Source organism: Gossypium hirsutum, chromosome A10, assembly GCF_007990345.1.
Source record: "Gossypium hirsutum isolate 1008001.06 chromosome A10, Gossypium_hirsutum_v2.1, whole genome shotgun sequence".
In the NCBI taxonomy this organism is placed as follows: domain Eukaryota; kingdom Viridiplantae; phylum Streptophyta; class Magnoliopsida; order Malvales; family Malvaceae; genus Gossypium; species Gossypium hirsutum.
Genome location: NC_053433.1, coordinates 115,620,825 through 115,638,898, shown reverse-complemented (window position 1 = coordinate 115,638,898; position 18,074 = coordinate 115,620,825). Strand labels below are relative to the sequence as shown.

General features: G+C 33.4%; 1 protein-coding gene and 1 pseudogene across 2 annotated transcripts; both read left to right on the top strand.

Annotated features, from left to right (window-relative positions):
* The first annotated feature begins 4,325 nt into the window (after positions 1-4,325).
* Positions 4,326-6,668, top strand: LOC107951633 (7-deoxyloganetic acid glucosyl transferase-like; annotated as a pseudogene).
* A 5,699-nt stretch (positions 6,669-12,367) lies between these two features.
* On the top strand, positions 12,368-15,034 carry LOC107951640 (7-deoxyloganetic acid glucosyl transferase). 2 transcript variants are annotated; one of them, XM_041078235.1, is made up of 3 exons: positions 12,404-12,947; positions 13,589-14,439; positions 14,786-15,034. In XM_041078235.1, the coding sequence occupies exons 1-3, from the start codon at positions 12,440-12,442 to the stop codon at positions 14,813-14,815; spliced, it is 1,389 nt and encodes a 462-aa protein (XP_040934169.1). In that variant the 5' UTR covers positions 12,404-12,439; the 3' UTR covers positions 14,816-15,034. The 2 variants fall into 2 exon arrangements, with proteins under 2 accessions (XP_016742255.2, XP_040934169.1); XM_016886766.2 differs by having other exon boundaries at positions 12,368-12,947; positions 13,589-15,034.
* The last annotated feature ends 3,040 nt before the right edge of the window (positions 15,035-18,074 follow it).

Here is an 18,074-nt window from a genome sequence, read left to right as displayed (position 1 = left end):
CACATCCATACTTGATCTATGTCATTTGGTTGTGTTAATATACGTGATCATGGATGGATTTAATTACGATATATGTAACGAAAGTCGTTTTGGTTCTATGTTAACATAATTAATGGACGAGATTGTTCGGAATACTTTTTGGATATAATAGTAAAATTTTGAGCTCATAAGGTAATATAATGACATGTAATTATAGAGTCATTAGTATATATATGTGGTCCAAGTGGGAGATTGTTGAAAAACATAGACGTCACATATATAATAAGTGTAATTACATGTTATTATTTACTATCATAATAGGTTAGCCCAAATTAAAAGTGATCTAATTTGGTTAGAATTTTATTGGGCTTTAATTATTAAATAAAGTATGGGTCAAATATGTGTAGATACTCTAGTAATTGAGTTCTAATCAAATTCTAATTAATGAAGTGCTAATTATAATTTGATTAGAACTAATATGCCAAGGTTATAAATATTAGAGTTATGATTTCCAAATTATACACAAGATATCTTTTCTAATATCCCATTTTTAGGAAAGAGAGAACAGATATTCTCTGAATTTCTTGTGTTCTAATTTGAATGATCAAATCCCCAAGATCTGGTAAAACTTCAAGGAATTCATGGATTCAAGTACGCTTCCGCATTTAGCTTTGTTTTTGATGATTTGACATGATAGATCCTGATTTATTCAATTTTATTTCAGATTTATTTTACAAATCTAACAAAAAATATATATTAGAAAACAAAAGTAATATTATAACCATATTTTCTCTTAAAACATAAAAAATTAAAACAAAATTAATTTACCTATATATAAATTTTAACCCCAATAAATATAATACAACTTTTAAATGAACTCTTTAGATTTTTTTATTTTAATAATTTGTCATATTTGAAAAATAAATATCACATCAAGCACTTTAAAAAAAAAGATAGAATGTACTAATCTCGAAAAGAAAGGGAAAGTCATTAAGAATATAAGCAAGTGTGCCACACATCCAATCACATATGTCTTTTGGGAAAAGAGTATTGATCCCATAACAATTGGTATCAAAACAATCCTTGATTGCCCAATTTCACAATAAGCACCTTAGAAAGTGGGATGACATAGTGGACCAAACACAGTAGCTTATGACTAGGACGTCACGAGATTGAATGGGAGAGAATGTCACACCAAACGCTTTAAAGTAGGCAATATGAAATAATTTCACATTGGAGTGGAAATGGAAAATAAGGTCATTGAGGATAGGTCAATGGGCGTAGCTAGAGGGGCCGACTGTGGACTTAATCCCCCTAAAATGAAACTTTTTTCATGTAGGTCTTTTAAAATTTTTAAAATTTTAAATTATTAGAGATAAAATTACACTTTAACCCCTTAAAAATGATAGAATTTTAATTTAATCTTTAAAAAATTATAAAAATATAAACTATTAAAAATAATAAAATTATATTTTTATCATTATTATAAAAATTATAATTTAATTTTAGACATGAAAAAATTTTCTAACTTATTCTTAAATAAGAGCCTAATTGGTTTCCTAAAATTGATAAATATATCATTTATTTCTTAACTTATAAATTAATATATTGGTTGTTGACACCATTTTTTTTTGATGAAAACGGGGTCAACTTGGATTTTGAAAAAAGAATGAAAACGGGAGTCGCCACCAATCCCTTTTTGACGAGGTGTGATCGGGTCACCTTAAAATGTGGTTGTTTTTAATAAATGATTTAATTTTATTAAAACAACGATTTTGGTCTACGAAATTCAGAAAAATGAGTTCGGGAGTCGGTTACGCACGAGGAAGGATTAGCACCCTCGATACGCCCAAAATTGGTACCTAGTTGATTAATTAGTGTCTTAGTGTCGAAAATTGGAAATTTGAAGAGTTTTTTTTTTTTAAAAATACGATCCTTGAAAGAAACTCTGATGACGTGAATTGGAATATAAGATTCTCTTGTTCCGAAGGAATATCACATCCAGCACGTTAGGACGCGATACTCTAAATCATCGAAACCAAGATCACCTTATAGTTTAATGAAACCACACTTTGAAGTTTTAAGAGGATATTTGGCTATTTAGTCGAACGAGAAATCGAAACCCAGCACGTTAGGGCACGTTTTCTCGATTTTCCAAACGCGAAATATTGCCTTATTTAGAAAATTTTCCTTTTGATGCTTGGTATTAATGCTTGACAAAAACAATAACGAATACGACAAGGTGAGCAAGGCAAAGTGAGTAACAATAATACAGTAGGCAAAATGAAATGACGAGGCGATTACATAAACAAAGCATACAAATAAATAAATAGAACTAACATTTTAGAAAAAGCACAAGTGTACATGGATAAATAAACAAACACCAAATAACAATGATGACAATAAATACAATTATGTAAAAAAAAATATATATGCATGTATAATTTAAAGCCATAAAATAAGAAATATATATAAATTACAGAATATGAAAACATAGATAAGTATGTACATATATATAAAATCGGTAAGTATTATAAAAAATGTAAATGTGTATTTATATATTTACAAATCGTGATAATATAAAATATATGTATGTGAATTATAAAATATGTGAAATATACAAAAAGCATTTTTAAGAGTATAAAGAATATATAAGTATGTATATGATGTAAAATATGCATAAATATATGTAAGTATATAAGAATTATGAAATGTGAAAAATATATTTAAGTATGTATAAGTACGTATATATACATATTATAAATATATAAATATATAACAAAGCATAAACTAATAATAATAATAATAATAGTAATAACATTGGAATATAAAAGAAACGAACATAAAATTAATAAAATATTAAAATAAAGTGAAATGAAAAATATTAAATACGAAAAAATATATGTGTATACACGTACGTAATAAAAATATACACTAGTACATAATTATAATAATAGTAATACTAATAATACTAATAATATAAAAATAATAAGGATATTTAATAAAGATACAAAAATAAACGAAAAAAGGATTAAAATTGAATTAAAAACAAAGTTGTAGGACCAATTTAAAATGAAAACAAAGAAAAGGGACTTAATTGTAACACGCATGCAACTTGGAGGGTCAAAAGCGCAATAAACCCAAGTATTAAAACGCTGCGCAGCATGGGAGGACCAGGATGAATTCGGGGCGAAACCATGGAGCCAAATTAAAAATAAAAAAAAACCTTGATTGTAAACTCCCAAAAAAGCGGAAGGGCTAAAAGTGCAATTAGCCCTTCCAAAGAAAAACACGCGGATCCTCCCTGGTGCGGGTCGGGTCGACCCGACCCGTGTTCAAAACGACGTCGTTTTATTTGTTTAAACTGGGGGTCCAAAACGGTGCGTTTTGACCCCCTATAAAAGTCAAAAAAATTTCAAAAAAAAACCATTTGTAGAGCTGAAGGGAAAAAAAAGAAAAGGGAGAGAGGAGAGGGGAGCTCGGAGCGATTTCCGGCCAAGGGGGGTCACCGGACGGCCACCGGAGGCTCGCCGGCGCCGGCGCCGGCCACCTCACGCGGTGGCCGGAAAGGTAAAATTTTTTATTTTTTTTGTTATTTATTCTTGGTCTTAGAATATATAGATTTTAGGTTTATATTAACTTTAAAAATGTATAGATATGTATATAGAAATCGAATGAAAATGGATATAAAAAAAAAGTAACCTTTTCCGTTTGCCTTTCCTTTTTTCCGAATGCTTGCTATCTCAGTACTGAGATCTATGTATTTTTTTTTAACTCTAACTTCTGTTTTTTGTATTCAAATGCCGAAAAAAAACAAACAAAAAAAAGAAGAAAAAAAAAACCCCGTTGTTCAGTCCTTCATTTCGGGTTTTATAACCCCTTTTTACATCCTTTTTCTATTATTCTATCATGTTTTTTTGTCTTGATCTTGCAGGGCATGGAGGTGCTGGTAGTGGAGGAGGAGCATGCAGCGGCAGATGGTGTCAGACGCGTGGGGGTATGGGGCCGCTATAGTGGAGCAGTGTATGGGGCAACGGCGCCAAAAACCCTAGGGTTTCTGGCTTTCCAAAAAATTTTTGGAGACTTGGGCCTATCGGGCTTCACTGTTTTGGGCTGGTGTTGGTTTTTTAGTGTTTAGGTAGTGGGTCTGGTTGTAACTGGGTTTTGGGTATTTGTATTTAGGTTTTGTACTTTGGACTTTATTTATTTGGTTTATTGGGTTTTGTTATTTTATTGGTATGGGCTCGGGCAAAATGGGCTTTTACATTGGTGAAATTAGACAACATTCTCCACCTTATCCAAAGACATCTTTTGGCCATTAAATAGCTTCCAAATTGTCGATTCTTTAGCACATAAAACTCAAAAAGCCCCTCAAAACAGATCCTCCAATTAGATGGAGCAGGATCGATCCTCTCAATCCCGTCCTCCACATGTCCTCGTCTTCGTCTTCCCCTTCCCATTACAAGGCCATATAAACTCCATGATTAAGCTAGCTGAACTGCTAGCTATCGCCGGCTTCAAGCTCACTTTCCTCAACTCCCACCACAACCATGAACGCTTGGTCAAGTTCAACAATATTGCTGCCCATTCTGAAAGATAACCAGGGTTCCAATTCAAGACCATAACCGATGGCCTTCCTCTTGATCATCCTAGGTCAGGGAACTGGTTCCTTGATATGTTAGAAGATACCATGGAACTTAAGATGAAGGGAAGTTTGAGAGAGGTAATTGTGAATAGTAGCCCACCAGTAGATTGCATAATTGGAGATGGGTTTTTTAAGCTTAGTTCTTGATTTTGCAAAGGAGCTTGGAATCCCCATTATTATTTTTCGTACCAGCAGTCCTCGTAGTTTCTGGGTTAGTTATTCTATCCCTGATATAATCCAAGCTGGGGAGCTTCCTATCAATGGTAAATCCACTTCTTTTTCATCAACTTTGTTTATTGTACCATGTTTAGCACTGTTTTTAATTTAGAATAACACAAAACCTTAAGTCGAAATGATTTTACTAGCATGTTGAAGAAATTAACGAGAAAGACATTTGGAATATTCCTGTTAATTAGGCGAGTTGATTTGGTTTAAGTTGGATTAATTCGGAATTTAAAAATTTTAAATCATTTCATGTTTCAATTTTTTTAAGAGGTTTGGATTGTTTTGGATTGGAATCATTTTGGTTCTTGTCATTTAGATTTACTAATTTGACTTTTAAATTCTAGTTATTTTGGGTCATTTTATTTTTGGGTCACTTTAGGATAATTAGTTGGGTTTTTGTGTCCATTTATTTTAGGTTAGTGTCAAACCCAGTACAAATCATTCTAGATTGCTGGGTTTTTCAAGTCGAATTATTTCAGGATTTTTTTCATCCGGGTTTAATACTTAAGTTTGGACCACTTTAGGTAATTTGTTCCCGTTGTTTTTAAGTTCGAGTCGTTCAAAGTTGTAATCATGTTTGAGCTTAGATCATTTTGAATTTGAGTTGTTAAATTTCTATTATTAAATAAATTTGAATCTGATATGAGTTTGAATTAATTGGGTTTGTGATCATTGACACTGATAAATGGGTTTTTGTTAAACTATTGAAGGAAGTGAAGACATGGACCGGTTAATAACGACAGTGCCAGGCATGGAAACTTATCTTCGATGTCGAGATCTTCCTACTTTTTGTCGAAAACTGGACATTGAAGATTCAATTATGAAGCTAGTCGTAAAACAGACACGAAAGAGCCTTCAAGCCGATGCCTTGATACTCAACACCGCCGAAGAACTCGATGGGCCTATACTATCTCAAATACGCACCAAATGCCCTCGTGTCTATGCCGTTGGACCCTTACATGCTCAATTAAACACTAGACTCAATGCAAAACATGGAGAATCATATGATCACTTCTCGAATACACTTTGGGAAGTGGATAAAAGCTGCATCTTTTGGCTCAATAAGCAACCGAATCGATCTGTTATCTATGTAAGTTTTGGTAGCATTACGAGCACGTCAAGGGAGCAACTTGTAGAGCTTTGGTATGGACTTCTTAACAGTAAAACGAAGTTCTTGCTTGTTGTAAGGCCAAATTCCGTGATTGGAAAAGATGGTGAAGGGGAGGATGTTGTAATGGAGCTTATGGAGAAGAGTAAGGATCGAGGTTACATAGTCAATTGGGCACCACAGGAGGCGGTCTTGAACCACCCAGCCGTTGGCGGGTTCTTTACGCATAATGGATGGAACTCGACTTTAGAGAGCATTGTCGCAGGGGTGCCTATGATTTGCTGGCCTCAGTTTGCTGACCAACACGTGAATAGTAGGGTTGTGAGTGAGGTGTGGAAAATAGGGTTGGATATGAAGGATGTATGTGATAGAAAGATAGTGGAGAAAATGGTAAATGATGTGATGGTGGATCGAAAGGAGGAGTTTGCAAAATCCGCATATGAAATGGCTAAGGTAACCAATCAAAGTGTTAATGTTGGTGGGTCTTCTTATAGTAATTTGGACTGTTTAGTTGAAGATATTAGAATAATGAGCTTGAAAAAACTCACAAAATGAGCTTTGAACCACCCAGCCGTTGGCGGGTTCTCTTCATTTTAATTTTTTTTATTGCAATATCTCTTTAAACAAAGTAATTGAATAGCAGTAAAACTTTTAAAAATATCCTTACATGATTGAATATCTTGATCAATAAAACTTTTAAAAATATCCTTACATGATTGAATATCTTAGATCAATTACAATCACCCAATTTTTTTATTATTAACCTTAAAAAGATGTACAACAATAGTTACTTAAATCCTATCAAAATATGCCAATAAAATAGGTAAGTTACAAACAATTAAATTGCAAACTGAGTTGTGACTAACTGAGTAATTGACGAATGATGCAAGTCCCAAGACCCAATTTTAGACTAATGGATGTGATGAGTTCACATTACCTCAAAGCCCAACAATAGTGTCAAAAGCCAAACAAATCAAATCAAAATTCAGTCAAAAACAATATTTGAGGATGAATCTTTTCGAGAAAAGGGGAAATGATTTATGTATGGATAGGATGAAATTTATTAAACTTCATTCACCGATGGTGCCAACTTTCAAGTTTAGAAAATCAACAAACTTGCAACGCCTTTTTGGATGGGATCCAAGCATTTCTGGGTTAAGATGCCTTCATGGAGTTCAAAGTTTATCTAACCTGGATTTGATTGCGTTTCAAATTGTGTCAAAATCCAAATTTCTTTCCTAACGTCTAAAGTCCTAAGTCAAATTCTCGACTTAAACAAACTTTACGATCTACTTCCACATTCATCCACCTCAACCTTTATCAATGACACTAACATTCTCACCCTTTGACACTAACAACTAGAGTATTATCTTCATAAAATGAGCTAACATAAAGAAGTAGCAAGTAGCAAACATTATGAATAAACAGAATACTTAAAAGTAATAAGCATGCAAAAGGAGAACTCCCCTTCGATAGTAGCATCAATACATTCCCCTAATAAACAGGATAGAATGGAAGCGGGCTTTTATTTCTTTTCTTAAAACGTGAATGCATGGTAAAGAAGGTTTTTTTTTTGGCACTATGAATATGAAGTGGTTATAATAATTATTTTTCTTGCTCCGCCCTACTCATTATATAAAGTTATTATTTTACCCTATATATTTGTTGATACAACATACAATAAGGGAGGAAGATAAGGAGGAGGTCAAGATGGTGCAATGGAGGCCAATTCACCTAAAGAGGTTGAGAACCGAAACAAGAACAAAATGACAAACTAACCAAGAAGACAATTGCTTAGTAACTCTAGAGTGCTAACAAAAAGGATCTTTTTGCATAATTCCTTAGAATATTTTCTCTTGCCCACTGATATGACATGGCCAGATAAACATTCAATCCTGCAAAATGTGTAAAGGATATTTATAAGCGTATATCATAGGACCTTATCAGTACGAGATTATTGTGCCTAAATGCTCTTTATCACATAAAGAGTGCATTCATACTAAGAGAATGTTAATACTTTAAAACGGGTGGGTGGATAGTTCCATCTAAGAGGAACGAGTGGTCTATTGAAGCGTTACTTCAAATGAAGTCAACAAGAGGTCTATGATGCATCTGATATTGATACGTGTTCAAGTGACGGAGGGGTATAGCAACATTAAAAGAGTAAAAATATAAAAATATGTTTGAACCTAGAATTACATAGTTAAGACTTAATGGTTTCTGGCAATGTTTTCATAATCGAACCCGATCAGACCACCAATTTTTAATTTAATTGATTCAACTGATTAAATCAATCGATTCAATAAAAATTAAATTATAAATATAAAATCCAATTATTTATAAATTTTGAAATCTCATTATTAAAGTTTTGTTAATTCCACTTTAAGATTATATATATATAGCCTATTGATTAAAAATTTATAAATCCACCTTTAAAGAACTTAAAAGTTCCTTGCGAATATGCAACTCATCTCTTTGACTCTTTAGACTTATAAATTTCTCTTCCACTTTCTTTTTGTCATTCCCTCTTCTCATTTATTCTAACTATTCCTTAAAATACCCAAATCTCTTTCGTATCATATCAAATCTCATGTTTTTCTTTTTCTTTCTTTACATAAAAAAAATTATTCTAATCGGTTTTTTTTCAAGTTTCTAAACCCTGTTTAATTGAGTTTTAATTGGTTTATAACAGTTTACTTGTTATCTATTTTAATAAAGAGTGTTAATTGATCATATTTATCAATTTTCAATCCAGTCAATTTAATTAATCAATATAATTCAATTTTGATAACATTAATTTTTTATTTCTAGTTGCTGATATAAGAAAATAAAGATAAATTAATTGTTAGGGAATTTTTAATTTTTAAGGTAAATTTTTCATTCCTTTTTACTTGGGAGGTTGTCCCAAGTAATCAAAATTATGTTTAAAATATTAAAAATAATTAAGAAAAATCAAAATGAAACAACGTATGGTAAAATGAGAATGGATATATTTAATAAATTATAAAATTAAATATTTATGATGGAACGAAATAGATAATAAAATAATTAAGATTTAACAATATTTGCTAGGTGTTGTTACATTTTCATCCCAATGGAGAGCAATGTTATGTTGGCTTTACTTTTTGGACCAACAATTGAGAAGTGGCTTGGGATTTTTTTATTTTTTTCTTCAGAAATGGTGCATGAAAGTGTTGGTGAAAATGGTTAAATTGGCTAAATCATGTGACAGTGTCGCTGGTCCTTATTATTGCAATTATGTAATAAATAATTGCAGTCACGTGACATGCAATAAATATGTAATCTTTCTGACAAGTTTTAAAAGTACGAGTTTGACAATGTTGTCATTAATTGCAGGCTGATTTGATGCAAATGCAATTTTTTATTTATAATAATTGTCTCCGGTGCTCAATCTTTTAGAATATCTTGAATCTCCATTAGGGTTATCAAACATATGTAAAACTTCAAGAGTAACAATGTCTATAATTTTATTATTCTCTTTAAGAGTATATCTTAATGACCATTTCTTTTCGTTAGAAAAGATATGTTAAATTCTCCGTATTAAAGTAGAGTTAGTTTTTTCAGGCTTATTACCACTAATAGTTGCTATAACTTTGATGCTATCAAAATAAATGGTAACATCATAATATTTTTGTTTTTTAAGCATGTGTAAGTTATCTAATATGTCCCAAAGCTCAGCAGCTACAACCGAACGCTTCCCCAAAAAATGATTATTCCTAGAATCCAATTTCCCTTCCCATTACATATTACTCCACCTGCAGCAGAAAAACCAGAAATATAATTAACGACGCATTCAGTATTAAGAAGAAAACCCATATCTAATTTTGAACGTTCAGAAGACTGTTGCGGATCCTTCACCAAGACTTCATTATTGATTAAGGAATATTGCTTTGCCCAACTGTAAGAAACCTTAATAATTTCCTCCAGATTCATTGATTTTCCTTAAAAGATGAACAGGTTACGGTTTTTCTAAATGCACCAAAGTATTATCCCGAATAAGCAAGCCCAAACCAAATCTCTCGTGTTATTATCTGATTGGTCCTGTAGATTCGAGAGCAACCATTCTGAAATATTACCTCTAAAGATTCATTTATTTTTATTGGGGAAAATGATTTGAGTCCAAATATCCTTTGAACATGGACAGCCCCTAAGAACCAGTAAAATATCCTCCGTATAATGACCACAAAGATGACACAACTCATCGTGACCAATTCTCCTTCGAACCCTTTCAGAGTTGGTTAAAAGTCTTTGATTTAGGATTATCCAAATGAACATGTGACGGTGTACTAATGGAGCCCGTGGAAGGGACAAAAGAAAGAGGGTACATAGTGGATTGGGCTCCACAGGAAGATGTCTTGGCCCATGGGGCTATCGGTGGGTTTTAAACTCATAGCGGACGGAATTCGACTTTGGAGAGCATGACAGCAGGGGTGCCCATGATTTGTTGGCCTTGCTTTGCTGACCAACAATTGAACAGTAGGTTTGTGGAGGAAGTGTGGAAATTAGGATTAGATATGAAGGATGTGTGTGATAGAAGAGTTGTGGAGCAAATGGTGAATGATTTAATGGTGGAAAAAAGGGAGGAGATTTTGAAATCAGCTGCTGAATTTGCTAAATTGGCTAAAGGATCTGTGAATGTTGGTGGGTCTTCGTATTGTAATTTGGACTGTCTAATTGAGGACATAAGAATGATGAATAAAAATTGTTAAAAAAGTGAAATTTTGAGATAGGGACAACAAAATGAGGGGCCTTTCCCATCCTCACTTTTTTTATTAAATTATTTCCTAGGTTCCTGCTAATTTCGAATTAAACAATTTGACCCTAATTTCTTTAATTACCTCTTGCATCCTTGTCAACTTTCAAATTAATAATCTTATTTCTTTACTTTTATACTAATATATGATTTTCAATTGATAAGATATAAAATAATCACTAAACTATTCGAAAGTTTTTATTTAATTCATTAATTTTAAGTTTGGTTGACGTGCTCCAAACAACAATTCGACGAATAGTATGGTAGATCAGTACCCATCAAGAAATATAAGAACATACCTTAGATCCAATTCGATCTGGTAGTCAGTGTTGGAGATCGAAGAAGAAAGTTATTTGGATTTTGGTTCGTAGATATGAAAAGAAATTGAACCATACAAGAAAAGGGGAAAAAAGTTTTCAATTGGTGCAAGCGATGCGAACAGAGAAAACCATACAACAACGATTTTAACTATTCAGTAACTTAAATAAAAACTTTAAATAATTTTATGACTATTTTATAACTTTCTGAATTCGAGTGACTATAAATTAACTAGTAATTTTTATTTATGTTTTTGAAGCCTATATTATTTTCATTCTAAGCTTTTGTTTATGGTTTTGAAGGTTTTATTTGGTGTAATATTTTAATTATGCTCAACAATTTCAATAATATTAATTTACATTAATTACATGAAATAAAAAAATATTTTTAATGAAAAATAAATAAATAAAATCATTAATTAACTTACTTTAAATGGGTGAGTTCAAAATAAATATTAGAAAACAAAAATAATATTATAACCATATTTTCTCTTAAATTTTAAAAAATTAAAAAAAATTAATTTTCCAGCCCCAATAAATCATAATACAACTTTTAAATAAACTTTTAGATTTGTTTTTTAATAATTTCTCATATTCGGAAAATAAATATCACGTCAAGCACTTTAAAAAAAGATAGAATATATTAATTTCAAAAAGAAAGGAAAAGTCGTTAAGAATATAAGCTTATGCGTCACACATCGAATCACGTGTCTTTTGGGAAAAGAGTAATGATCTCATAACAAGTGGTATCAAAGCAATCATTGACTGCCCAATTTCACAATAAGCTTCTCAGAAAGTGGGATGATATAGTGGACCAACTATGACACAGTAGCTTGTGACTAGGACGTCACGAGATTGAATAGGAGAGAATGTCACACCAAATGCTTTAAAGTAGGCAAGTTGCCATAATTCCACATTGGAATGGAAATGGAAAATAAGGTCATTGAGGATAGGTATATGGGCGCAGCTAGAGGGGCTAATAGTGGCTTTAATCCCCTTAAAATGAATCTTTTTTTATGTAGGTCTTTTAAAATTTTAAATTATTAGAAATAAAATATACTTTTAACTCTTTAAAAATGATAAAATTTTAATTTAATCTTTTAAAAATTATAAAAATATAAAGTATTAAAGATAATAAAATTATATTTTTATTATTATAAAAATTATAATTTAATTTCAACCCGAAAAAAAATTTCTAAATTCACCCTTGGACAGATAAGAGCCTAATTAGTTTCCTAAAAATGATAAATATATCATTTATTTCTCAACTCATAAATTAATATAATGGTCAAATTAGACAACAATTTCCACCCTATCCAAAGACATCTTTTGGCCATTAAATAGCTTCCAAATTGTCGATTCTTTAGCACATAAACAGATCCTCCAATTAGATGGAGCAGGATAGATCCTCTCAATCCCGTCCTCCTCATGTCCTCGTCTTCCCCCTCCCATTACAAGGCCATATAAACTCCATGATTAAGCTAGCTGAACTGCTAGCTATCGCCGGCTTCAAGCTCACTTTCCTCAACTCCCACCACAACCATGAACGCTTGGTCAAGTTCAACAATATTGCTGCCCATTCTGAAAGATACCCAGGGTTCCAATTCAAGACCATAACCGATGGCCTCCCTCTTAATCATCCTAGGTCAGGGAGCTGGTTCCTTGATATGTTTGAAGATACCATGGAACTTAAGATGAAGGAAAGTTTGAGAGAGGTACTTGTGAATAGTAGCCCACCAGTAGATTGCATAATTGGAGATGGGTTTTTAGGCTTTGCTCTTGATGTTGCAAAGGAGCTTGGAATCCCCATTATTTTTTTTCGTACCAGCAGTCCTTGTTGTTTCTGGGTTTATCATTCTATCCCTGATATAATCCAAGCTGGGGAGCTTCCTATCAATGGTAAATCCATTTCTTTTCATCAACTTGTTTATTGTACCATGTTTAGCACTGTTTTTAATTTAGAATAACACAAATAAAACCTTAAGTCGAAATGATTTTACAAGCATGTTGAAGAAATTAACAAGAAAGACGTTTGGAATATTCCTGTTAATTAGGCGAGTTGATTTGGTTTAAGTTGGATTAAATCGGAATTTAAAAATTTTAAATCATTTCATGTTTGAATGATTTTGAGTTTCAATTTTTTTTAAGAGGTTTGGATTGTTTCCAGTTAAAATCATTTTGGGTTCTTGTCATTTAGATTTACTAATTTAACTTTTAAATTTGAGTTATTTTGGGTCATTTTGTTTCCGGGTCACTTTAGGTTAGCTAGCTGGGTTTTTTGTTTCAATTTTCAAGTTGAATCATTTCAGGATTGTTTTCATTCGGGTTTAATACTTAAGTTTGGACCACTTTGGGTAACTTGTTCCCGTTGTTTTTAAGTTCGAGTCGTTTAAAGTTGTGATCATGTTTGAGCTTAGATCATTTTGAATTTGAGTTGTTAAATTTCTATGATTAAATAAATTTGAATCTGATTTGAGTTTGAATTAATTGGGCTTGTGATCATTGACACTAGTAAATGGGTTTTTGTTAAACAATTGAAGGAAGTGAAGACATGGACCGGTTAATAACGACAGTGCCAGGCATGGAAACTTATCTTCGATGTCGAGATCTTCCTACTTTTTGTCGAAAACTGGACATTGAAGATTCAAGTATGAAGCTAGTTGTAAAACAGACTCGAAAGAGCCTTCAAGCCGATGCCTTGATACTCAACACTGCCGAAGAGCTTGATGGGCCTATACTATCTCAAATACGCACCAAATGCCCTCGTGTCTATGCCGTTGGACCCTTACATGCTCAATTAAACACTAGACTCAATGCAAAACATGGAGAATCATATGATCACTTCTCGAATACACTTTGGGAAGTGGATAAAAGCTGCATCTTTTGGCTCAATAAGCAACCGAATCGATCTGTTATCTATGTAAGTTTTGGTAGCATTACGAGCACGTCAAGGGAGCAACTTGTAGAGCTTTGGTATGGACTTCTTAACAGTAAAACGAAGTTCTTGCTTGTTGTAAGGCCGAATTCCGTCATTGGAAAAGATGGTGAAGGGGAGGATGTTGTAATGGAGCTTATGGAGAAGAGTAAGGATCGAGGTTACATTGTAAATTGGGCACCACAAGAGGCAGTCTTGAACCACCCGGCCATTGGCGGGTTCTTTACGCATAATGGATGGAACTCGACTTTAGAGAGCATTGTCGCAGGGGTGCCTATGATTTGCTGGCCTCAGTTTGCTGACCAACACGTGAATAGTAGGGTTGTGAGTGAGGTGTGGAAAATAGGGTTGGATATGAAGGATGTATGTGATAGCAAGATAGTGGAGAAAATGGTAAATGATGTCATGGTGGATCGAAAGGAGGAGTTTGCAAAATCCGCATCTGAAATGGCTAAGGTAACCAATCAATGTGTTAATGTTGGTGGGTCTTCTTATAGTAATTTGGACTGTTTAATTGAAGATATTAGAATAATGAGCTTGAAAACTCACAAAAAATGATAGCTTCTTAATAACTCCCCTTCGATAGTAGCAACAATACATCCCCCAGTAAACAGAAAAGAATTGGAGATGACTTTTTATTTTTATTTTTTTCTTAAAAAGTGGATGCATTATAAGATGGATTTTTTTTTACACTATGAGTATGAAGCGGTTATAATAATTATTTTTCTTGTTCCGCCCTACCCATTATATAAAGTTACCATTTTACCCTATATATTTGTTGATACAATGTACAACAAAAAAGGAAGATAAGAAGGAGATCAAGATGCTATAATGGAGGTCAATTCATCTAAAGATTTCAAGAGCCGAAACAAGAACAAGAAGATAGGCTGACCAAGAAGACAATTGCTCAGAGTAACTCTAGGGTGCTAAAAGAATGATCTTTTTACATCATTCCTTGGAATATTTCCTCTTGTTCACTGGTATGACATGGCCAGATAAACATTATCAGTATGAGATTATTATCCTAAATGGACTCCTTATCATATAAAAAGTGCGTTCATGCTAGGAGAATGTTAATACTTAAAATGGGCGGATGGCTCTCTCCGAGAGGAACGGGTGGTCTGTCAAAATGTTACTTCAAATGAAGTTAATAGGAGGTCTACGATGCATCTGGTATTGACATGTGTTCGAGGAACAAAGAGGTATAGCAACACTAAAAGAGTAAAAATATAAAAATATGTTTAAACCTTGAATTACTTAGTTCAAATTTAGTGATTTCTGACAAATTTTTCATAATTAAATTAGTGATCAAATTGATCAGACAACCGATTCCTAATTCAGTTGGTCCAATTAATTGGATCAATCGATTCAATAAAAAATAAATTATAAATATAAAATCCATTTTTTTATAAATTTTGAAATCTCAAAGTTTTGTAAGTCCACTTTAAAACTATATATTGCCCATTGATTGAAAATTTGTAAATCCACTTTTAAAGAATTTAAAAGTTCCTTGCAAATATGCAACTCATCTCTTTTACTCTTTAGACTTGTAAACTTCTCTTCCACTTCCTTTTTGTCTTTCCCTCTTCTCATTTATTCTAACTATTTCTTAAAAGATCGGTTTTTTTCTATTCTTTTCTTCTTCTCAAATACTCAAATCTCTTTGGTATCATTTCAAATCTCGGATTGTTCTTCTTTTCCACCAAATCTTAAGAGGCAAATCTGGTTGTAACATGGTTCACAAGATAGGACTCAAAAATAAAATAAAAATTGATAAAAAAATTAATTAAAAACATAATAATATAATACTAAATAAAATATTGGTTTAATCGATTTTTTAAAGTTTCTAAACCCCGTTTAATTAGGTTTTAATTTGTTCATAATAGTTTGTTCATAACAGTTCGCTTATTATCTATTTTAATAAGAAGTGTCGGATCGTTAAATCTATTAATTTTCAATTCAAACAATTTAGCTAATCAATACAATTCAATTTTGACAACATTAATTTCTCATTTCTAGTTGCTAATATAAGAAAATTAAGATAAATTAATTGCTAGAGAATTTTTCCTTTTTACTTGGGAGGGTTGTTCCTGTTAAAGCAAATAGAAACTAACACAGAAAGAAATAAAAGATCAAGAAGAGAATTATTGTTTTTCATTGCTTTCAAAATTGATACGTGCATACATTTATACAAGTGAAGTCTAACTGACGTAAGCAAAGTAACTGCTATTTAACTAACACTAGCTTTTAACAAACTAACTACTTTTTGCATGCAGTTACAACTGCATTACTCTTAACATTCCCCTAGTCAGTCGATTTCTGATTTTTAAGTTCATCAGGCGACAAGACCCTAAGAGCATATCGAAACGTAGAAAACATCTTAGGAGTAATTGGTTTAGTTAGAACATCTGCAATTTGTTGATCAGATGGCACAAAATTGACTTGTAAGTGACCTGCAAGGATTTTTTCCCTGACAAAATGGTGATCGATTTCAACATGCTTCATTCTAGCATGATGCGTGGGATTCTCAGCCACAGAGACTGCAGAGGAATTGTCGCACCACACAACTTGCACTTTGGATGGAAAATGCCTATTTCAGCCAACAATTGTTGAAGCCATAAGAGCTCAGAAACGCAATTTGCGAGACTACGATATTCTGCTTCAGCAAAGATCTTGACACAACTGGCTGCTTCTTTGAACACCAAGCAACAGGATTTGAGCCTAAGAACACAACATACCCGGAGGTTGACCGTCGATCCTCAATGGATGATGCCCAGTCTGCATCAGAGTAGCATACTAGTTTGAGTTGACTGGGTGTTAGAAACAAACCATGATCTATGGTACCAGCTAGGTATCTCAGAACCCGTTTTAGTGCTCTCCAATGAGCTTCTCTTGGAGCATTCATGAACTGGCTGAGTTTATTGACACTAAACGACAGATCCGACCGTGTTATACACACATATTGTAGCATCCCTACAACACTTCTGTACAAGTGAACATCTACCAATGGAGGACTATCAACTGAAGCGGCTAACTTTGGATTGCTTACCACAGGTGTTGGTGTGGGGGTGGCCTCGACTAGCCCAGTTTTTTTAAGTAAGTCAACAATATACTTCTTCTGACTGAGTAGAATTCCCTGTTTAGTGTGCTGAACATCAATTCCCAGAAAGAAATTGAGCTCTCCCATATCCTTGAGAGCAAATTTGCTATGAAGGTGAAGTATGACATCTGCCATTTCTTGATCAGAACTACCTGTGAGAACAATGTCATCAACATAGACCATGAGCAGAAGTTTCTTTCCATCAGATTCACGAATAAACAAGGAGGAGTCAACCTTGGATGCTTGAAAACCAAGCTGATCAACAAGGTACTGTTTAAGAGTTTGGAACCATGCACAGGGTGCTTGTCGCAGACCATAGAGAGCTTTGTGCAACTTACAAACGAGCTTCTGACCCGAGGAATCACATACTTCAAAACCAGGGGGTTGCTCCATGTACAACTCTTCAGTCAGTTCTCCATTGAGAAAGGCATTATTAATGTCAACTTGCCTTAATGACCACCCATTTATAACAGCAAGAGCAAGAACCGTGCGAATAGTGGAGGCTCGAACCACCGGACTAAACGTGTCACAGAAATCAAATCCTGCATGTTGAGAGAAGCCTTTTGCTACCAGCCGAGCTTTGTATCTGTCCACTGATCCATCAGCCTTTTTCTTTATCTTAAACAGCCACTTGCATCCGACTGCCTTCCGATTACTTGGTAGTGAGCAGAGTGTCCAAGTGTTATTACGAGTCAATGCCTGTAATTCATCACGAACAGCTGTTTGCCAGTCTGGAGATGTCATTGCAGTGTGAATATCAGAAGGAACCTCTGCTGAAGAGCATTGGACTGTACTCATAAAAACCTTTGGTTTGAAAGTTCCAACTTTGCTTATGGTAACCATGGGATGTATGTTGAGGGAATTTGAATGAGAAGCTTGTAATGTTTGAGGTGTAGGTGACATTGATGAGGTGGCTGACGTAGGGGTGATAGGTGTTAACGTATGAGGTGAAAGTGAATTCGGTGAAATAGTGGGGTTAGGTTGTTGTTGT

Excerpts from the sequence above, each read along its gene's own strand:
- LOC107951640 (XM_016886766.2), top strand. The coding sequence starts at position 12,440 with ATGGAGCAGGATAGATCCTCTCAATCCCGTCCTCCTCATGTCCTCGTC. Across the intron at positions 12,948-13,588 it reads TGGGGAGCTTCCTATCAATG|GAAGTGAAGACATGGACCGG; the intron begins GTAAATCCATTT and ends AAACAATTGAAG.